This window comes from Hyperoodon ampullatus, assembly GCF_949752795.1.
Source record: "Hyperoodon ampullatus genome assembly, chromosome: 7".
In the NCBI taxonomy this organism is placed as follows: Eukaryota; Metazoa; Chordata; class Mammalia; order Artiodactyla; family Ziphiidae; genus Hyperoodon; species Hyperoodon ampullatus.
The window spans coordinates 12994705-13002640 of NC_136920.1; the positions used below are offsets into that span (position 1 = coordinate 12994705).

A 7936-nucleotide genomic window follows, 5' to 3' on the forward strand; every position below is an offset into this window, starting at 1 on the left:
CTGAGATCTTTGCATCTGCTGTGGTTCCTGTGTCCCGGATCCCCAGTGTCCTTCCAGTAAGTCTCCCCTTTCCTTGAAGCCAGCTGGAGTTGGGCTCCTCTCACTTGTGGTTCAGACCAGGTTCTAGATCCTGCCCAATTATGATGCACCTGCCCGATTATGATGCACCTCCCCGACCCAAAGAGAGGCACCCATTTGTATTAGCACCGTTGAGAATGGAAACTTTTATTCTTTGCTGAGAGTGGGGCTTCGCAGAGCACCAAACACAGTCCACCGCCATCCCTGGGTGGGAGTGCCCTGCGTGTGAGTGAGTGTGTGTTTGGAGGGGGCCTGACGGATTGCTGAAGCCGCCCCAGCCTTTACACTGCGGGAGCCAGGCCAACCCTGTTTTTTCCCCGATCGTAAGCCGAGAAATACAGCCTCAGGAAGACGTCGCCCAGGATCCAGGTCTCCGACCGGCTCATGTTCTCTGTGCCCCCTTCAAAGCTGCTGAGGCAGAAGCCCCGAAGGCTCTGGGGGAGACGGAAATGCACACCAGTCAGCCTGAGCCCTTACCTGCCACCCTCTCGGCATCCAGAGCCGGCAGCTTCTCGGTTTTATTTCCCTCCTTTGGTAAGAACCAAGAGGCTCTCTCAGCAGCTGCGGAAGTGGGGTGCCCATCCAAGACCAAGAACGGCCAAGACATGTGGTTGCCATGAGGGAGAGGGGCTGGGGAAGGGGAGGTCTGGGAGTTTGGGGTTAGCAGATGCAAAGTACTATAGAGAGGATGGGTAAACAACAAGGCCCTACTGTAGAGCACAGGGAGCTCTATTCAAGAGCCCGTGATAAACTGTAGTGGAAAAGAATATGAAAAAGAATACAAACACATGTATAACTGAGTCAGTTTGCTGTACAGCAGAAATTAACATTGTATATCAACTATACTTGAATAAAATTTTGAAAAAGAGAGCAAGAATGGCCTGTAATTCCCCTCCTACTGTGCTGTTTCTTTCCTTGTGACCCAGGCTCGCTGTTTTCTCTGCAGGGAATGCCTTTGCTTCTCCCTCTTCCCCACAACCCGTTCTTAGAGGCTGTGCTCAGCCCCTCTAGGAAGCCTTCCTGGCCCCGCGCTCACCCTCGCTGGCCACTCCAGGCCGGGTTGGGTGACTTACCCTGGTGCTCCCCTTGTGTATAGCCCTCATCACTCTGATCTGCGCCCGGCACCCCTTGGCTCAGCCCCCGGGGGTGCCATTTGCATGGGGTCCAGTGTAGATTTGCCTCGACCCATGCAGGCCTCCTCGTGCCTCCATGAGGCTGGGGGTCTAGCAAGACTGAAATTCCCTCTCTTCCTCAAAGCCTTCTTTGAGCCCATCAGCCTCCTCTGAACTCCCATAGGGAGCTGACATTAAGCCTCAACCCTGTGCAAGGGCCATGCAGTCACTGTGCACCCTTAATTCACGTGACCATGCAGCCTCCCCACAGAGGGGTCTGGCACCCCAACTCACAGAGTGGGAACTGGGGCTTAGCAAGGGGAAGTTGCAGGCGAGGACTAGGGTAACCATGTAACTTGTCATCCAAACCAGGACACTTTCGAGGTGGGAGGGAGACCGGTAACCATTGTGGTGGGACAACACACTGAGACTGTGCCCACCCGCCCCACTTGTCCCTTGGCCTACGGCAGGGGTTGCTAGAGCTGACTTTCCGTGTCCATCCATCTGAGGGCTCTGGTTGGACTGAAGCTCTTTGAGGGCAGAGGCCCTTCATGCTCCCTTCTCCTCGTGCCTCGCACCAGGCCGGCACTGGGTGGTGTCCCATTATTTCAGGATGATGGAAGTCCCAGACCGCCCCTTACTCTCAACTGGTTGCTTTTGTGGGAGGCACTGGCCCAGCCACAGGGGCTCCGTGGCATCTGCAATGGTGTGGCTTGGCCTGCAGAGGGCCCCCTCCTGCAAGCAGGAGCCCAAGGGTTCCTGCAATTCCACCAGGGTTGGCCCTTCACCTTTGTGATGTAGGCTTGAGGGGGCACTGGGTAGTCCTTGCCGTTGATGGTGAAGATCATGGTAGGCAGGCGTGACACAGAGCTACATGGAACCGCGAACTGTGAGGGAAAGAGGGAGAGGGGTCGGCCCAGGGGACCCCTGGTGTGTGGAGAGCCCCGGGGTGACCCTGTGGCATGACCCTTCACCTCGTGACCGATAGGTTTGGCGTTGATGAGCGTCTGGAGGGCGGTGACCAGTTTACTTGGGCCAAGCACCAATGAGGTCCCGGTATCCAAAATAGCCTGGCAGCCGTGGAGACAACCAAAAACCACACCGTTCATGGTGATGCTGAGAGACAGTGGGACAAAGTGGACATCAGGATCACTGTGAAGTCTTCCCCTTCGACTGCCCCCCTCCCTGACTGTCTCCCTTCAGCTCATGCCCTGACTCTGTTTTCCTTTGCTCTGGTCACCTAACCTCCGCTGACTTCCTTTCAGTTCCGGAATGCATCAGGCTCTTTGGTGCCTCAGGGCCTTGGCGTGTGCTGGTCGCCCTTCCTAGAAGACCCCCATCCCCTTTGTCTAGCTAATTTCTCCTCATCTTCCAGGTTCCAGCTCACTTGTCACTTTTTCAGGGAAGTCTTCCCCCCCGAGACTAGATCAGGCTCCTGTCTTGGTCACTCTCTGTAGACTCTTCCTCATTTCTAGCATGTACCGAAATGGAAATTCATTATTATGTGTGTGACTCGTTTCATGTACGTCTGCCTTACTAGATGTAAGGGCAAGTTGTAGCCTCAGTGCCTCTCTCAAGTGCCTAGCACACAGCGGATGCACAATGTATGTTTGTTGAATGAATGAATGAATGAAAAAATGGATGAGGAACAGCCAGAGCCCTGTATGTGCTGTGTGACCGATAATGGGTCAACCCACACAGTGAAGACGCAGGTTCTCCGGGGCAGCAGATGCTGAGAGCAGGGGTGTCGGAGACACAGGCTGCCCTGGGAGAGGCTGTCTCCCAGCATGGCCCACTCACACAGCTCAGACACTGAGACCCCTGGCCAGGCGATGCCTGAGCTAGCCCAGGGAGCCTCCATAGGACACGTAAGCTTTTGTCTGAGCGTATCACTCAGAATCCCGTCAATTATTGCCCCTTGTTCTCAGGTCACTCATGGATCCCGGCTTCCTGATTCTCTCTGTCACAGCCCCTGCCCCACTGTGTGCCTGGGATGGGGGATGGCTATGGGTAGGGGGAGTGTCTCAAGAATGCAGCCAACCTCTCTCCACTGCCCGGGAGTTTCTCCCTAAGTAAACCAGTTTTCCTGCTTTGTCCAGGACTTTCCCTGTTTTGAAACTGGTAGTTTTGTGTAGTGAGAACTCCCTAGACAGTTGGTCAACTTATCACAACCCTGTTCAAGCTGGTGAAATCCTCCCTGATCCTCTTTTCACCGCACTTTAGGGTCTTCAAACCGTGCTCCCTGCCTCACAGCGTGGTAGGTGCAGCCCTCTTGGGCTGCACACATCTCTCTGAACCCTGTTCAGGACCGTGGTCAGAGCCCTGGCCAGGGGCCTGGGGTGATTATGAACCCATGCGTGGTGTGCGTATCTGTGTGTCTGTGTGCGTGTATGTGTATCTGTGTGTTTGTGTATGTATCTGTGTGCCTGTGTGTGTTTATATGTGTGCCTATGTGTGTGTTTATATGTGTGACTTTGGGGGTGGAGCATATGTCTGTGTGTGTGACTGTGTCTGTGCATTTATTTGTGTGTCTGCATGTGTCCGTGTGCACGTGTGGGAGCATCACTTGGGGTGGCCCTCAGAGGGAGAAGCTTACCGGTTCATGGTTATCTGCCAGTAGTGAGGTTGGGACACTGGTATCCACTGGAGCTTTCCTTTGTGGTAGCTGTGGTCCACCCCACCTAACATCACCGTGCTGCCATTCTCCTTCCGGCTAGGAGAGAAGGAAGAGGCAGGGCTCGTTGTAGGAGTATAACGGCAGGCACTGTCTCAGGGCTGTGCTTCTCCACCCATCCGAGGCACTATTAGGGTCCCCATTTTACAGAGACGGAAATTGAGGCCCGGAGGGATTGAGGACCTGTCCGAGGTCGGGCACCGACTAATGAGTGGCACAGAAGGGGTTCGAAGCTGGGCAGCCTGGCTGGGCCCCGACCACCCACCCTTCTGAAGAGGGCCTGGTCCCCTCCAGCAACCAGAGTGCTCAGAGATACCCTCAGAGGACACCGTGCCGGAGGGGTCTGGCTGCCCCCTCGCCTAGCCTGTCATTGTTCAGAAAAGCCGAGGCCCGAGGGCTCCAAGGGTGTGGGTTCAGGCTCACCCAGGGTTGGCTTCACCAGCATGTGTGACCTGTGCCATCCATGGGGCCTCACACTCAGCAGGGCCCTGCCCCCCTGCTATCCCTGTCTTGAAATTCCTAATACTTTTTGAACAAGAGGTCCCACGTTTTCATTTCGCAGTGGCGCCTGCGAATTGTGTAGCTGCTTCTGGGCTCCTGGTAAAAGGTTAGTGAGGAGGACACATTCCCGCCATCCCTCTCCTTCCTCCCATATCAAATCCATCAGCACATCTTGTTACCTTTTCCTCCAACCTGTATCCTGACACCTTCCACTGCTCTCCCTCTTCCTTCACACCCCCTGGACCAAGCTGCTGCCCCTGAGCCCATGAGCATGGTTGTGTTCCCATAAAACTTTATTTACAAAAACCAGTGGCAGGGCCAGATGTGGCCCTGGGGCCATAGTTATCCCGGGCTAGACTGTCTCTCAGGAAACTTCTGGATCAGGTGGCTACAACTTTTCATGCAACTGAAAGCATCTTACAGCTGACTTAGAGAGAGGGCTTGTGCAGTTCAGACTTACGTGCTCAAGTAGAAGGCAAAGACAGGCTGAGAAATGAGGCCTCGTCTCTTCAGGTTGTCGAAGACGGGGACGGTCCCTTGGATGGCGAGGCTGCGGTAGCCCAAGCCCAAGATGCCATCGAAGGGTGCATGCTCCAGCCCAAACTGCGACTTGCTCAGGGCAAATGGCTGGACCACATCGACAAGTTTCCCGATCTGTGGGAGAGGAGAATGTTCCCACATAAAGGTTTGGGAAGTGGGGCTGGCACTGGCCTGGGGTGGAGATGCCATGAGCACCACAGAGAACTGAGGCCAGGCTGTGCCCTGGGTTGACCTCAGATATTTAGACCAAGCTGAGAGTGGAATTTGGGTTCCATTTGTGCGGGGCTGTGGCTTTTAACCAACACCTGCCCATCCTGCAAACACCATGTGAAGTGAGGCAAATTGGCCACATGCTTTCTGTGCAGGTGGAAAAACAGGGACTCAACAGGACCAAATGGTTCCCACTTGAGGACAAAATGAGTAGACAGCAGGATAGTCTTCTCTTTGGCATCACTATGATCTGATGACAGAAATGGACTGAATTCATTGCAGTGCATTGTGGATTTTGCATCCGCCCAGGAAGACAGAAGCCCATTATACAATTTCGCTGCCAGGGTGCTTATGAAAATTCTGCTTGGGAAACATGCTTTTGGGGATGTGCGTCTGCGTGTGTGAGAGAGAGAGAGAATACTCAGGCCCTTTGGGGGATGCAGGCTATAGTTTTTACTAGACTCTCAAAGGTCCCCTCTAGGGGACCCCCATTTATCAGGCCCCTCCCACATCTGTGGCCCCCTGCTTTCACTGTCTGGATTCCCGAAGCCCTCAGTTCCCCGCAACGGCCCAAGAGCAGTTTTATCCTCTCCCCAAATACCGCACACCTGCATGAATCCTGACTGGCCAGCCCAGCTCCACTGTTTACCTGATGCATGAACTTGGCAAGGCCCTGGCTTTCTGCACCTCAGTTCCCTCATCTGTATAAGGGAGCTAATCATAGTACTTGCTATGTGGGGTTGCTGCAGGAGTAAACGAGTTGTTAACATGAAAGTACCTGGCACAGCCTGAGGATATAAGGGTGGGTGCTTCTTTCTCCTCTCTCCCTGCACCCAGCAAAATGAACCTTGAGCTGCTCACGGGCAAGGCAGCTGCAAATCCACACCACAAGCCACTCTCTGGGTCAGCCATTCTTGGAGTTTGTGTGTCAGCAGGGACAATGTCTCCCCAGGGACACCACACTGTGGGGTGGGTGGCCATCCACTAGGGGACTTTGGGAAAGACGGGCCCTCCCAGTTGGCCCTGCGTCTGTTTTGTAAGCTGCGGTTGCTCCAGGGCCAGGCCTGACTCAGCTTCTGGTTTGCAGTTACCCGAACAGTGTCGTAGCCAAGAAATCCAACCATCCTCCCGGAGCCGTAGGTGAGGTCGACGGGCAGGCCCGAGAGCCGGAAGGTGGTGGACGCGTGAGGGTTGAAGACCTTGTGTTTATCTGCGGACACAAGAGATGTGTGTCCGTCAGGTGCCAAGGACGGAGAAGGGGGTGGGAGGGGGAGTACAAGATGGGTTGGGGGGGGCAGGTACTCACAGCAGGGGACACTGTCGCAGTAGGTGGAGGGCACCCACAAGTCAGCTGAGCCGGTGTCAAAGATGACCTTGAACTCCTGAGGGGGCGTTCCAATGGTGATGTTGCCGACATAGGCTAGCTACAGGGGCCGGGGAGGGGTGGTGTGGTCAGACCTGGCTGCCCTGGCCGCCCTCGATTCCCGGAGTGCTGCTTCCCTCGAGGTGTCCCGTGTCTCCTGAGATCACTTTCCAACCGCCCCACCTCACAGCCTCTGCTCAGACCGGTGCCTTCATTTGATTTTTTTTCTTTTATTTCCTCCATGCGGGCTCTTAGTTCCCTGACCAGGGATCGAACCCGGTCCTCCTGCAGTGGAAGCGCAGAGTCTTAAGCACTGGACCTCGAGGCGAGTCCCTGTGCGTTCATTTGAGAAACTCTCCAGTCTCCCCTTTAAGGCCCAGCCTGTTTCTTTCTCCAGCTGGCCCTCCTAGGTCACCCCAGGCCACCTCCTCTAAACTCAGACCATGTCCTATCACCACCACGCTGCTGGCCCTTTTATGTGACATGTATTTACTCTTTGCCTATCACTCAGGCTGTCGTATGCATTCTTGACGAAGAGGCGAGACCTTTTTTTAAAATCAATAATAACCATAGTGTTAGATTTTTATGGCGTCACAGGCCATAGGGGCTCAGTAATTTTTACTGGTGTCCTTCTTGGATCTGCGGAGGCTGAACTTTGTCTGCCTGGGGTTTCAATCTTGATTTGCAGTTGGCTTTATCTTTTGATCAGACATGGCTCACCTTTCATCTGTAACTCAGGGGCTCACTTAGTTCAGGAGGAACAATCTCCCTCAAACTAATGACATATCTTTGGCAAGAAGTGGATGTTTACCTGCCACTTGGTCATTGCTGAGCCCAGTTACCACCGACCAAGAGTTGAGGATGAGAGTGCCTTCTTCTCTGGGAATGGGGTCGCTATTCCCCAGTGTTTCTGCTTCCTGCAGGAGCCCTAGCCCCACCACACCGCCTGGCGCCTCCAGATGAACCCCAGTGCCAGGCCAGAGCACCAGGGGGCGCTGTAGAGTGCCATCCGCCCAACACACTCACGTCCAGGTAGTTCCTCAGGGGATGAAGAGACAATTTCGAGTCATGAGCGACATTCTGGGACCTGTCGTCATTGTTCCTCTTCAGGAAGTTTGTCAGCAAGCTTTTTTCCCTGAGGGTTTCTCGCATGGTCTTCACCTTTGTTAGAGGGATTCTTTCACCGAGCATGGGGAAAAGGAAACAAAGAAGGGGCGGCAATCAGCTGTCTGTGTTGTAGTATGACTGTCATACCTTGCATTGTAATGGCACCGTGTATATTCCAAGCATTTTTATAAGTGTCCTCTCATTATCAGGACGCTATGCAAAGAAGATGGCAAATACCTAGCTTTGAATACAGGTTGTGTTGTGTAATCTTGGGTAAGCCATATGACAATTTGCAGTCAGTTTCCCCATGGGTAGGTAAAAACGTGGAATATAATAACCCCCATCGCCATA

At 54.0% G+C, this 7936-nt stretch overlaps 1 protein-coding gene across 1 annotated transcript in view; it reads right to left on the reverse strand.

Moving 5' to 3' along the window:
• Positions 1–279: 279 nt before the first annotated feature.
• LOC307055500 (pregnancy-associated glycoprotein 2-like) overlaps positions 280–7936 on the reverse strand; it is a gene marked incomplete at its 5' end in the record, with an annotated part of 13474 nt that continues 5817 nt past the window's right edge. The window contains 7 exon segments of the mRNA XM_079707739.1: positions 280–464; positions 467–512; positions 3787–3903; positions 4826–5019; positions 6207–6325; positions 6422–6539; positions 7505–7655. Coding sequence (XP_079563865.1) covers positions 360–464; positions 467–512; positions 3787–3903; positions 4826–5019; positions 6207–6325; positions 6422–6539; positions 7505–7655 — 850 coding nt within the window. The 3' untranslated portion in view covers positions 280–359.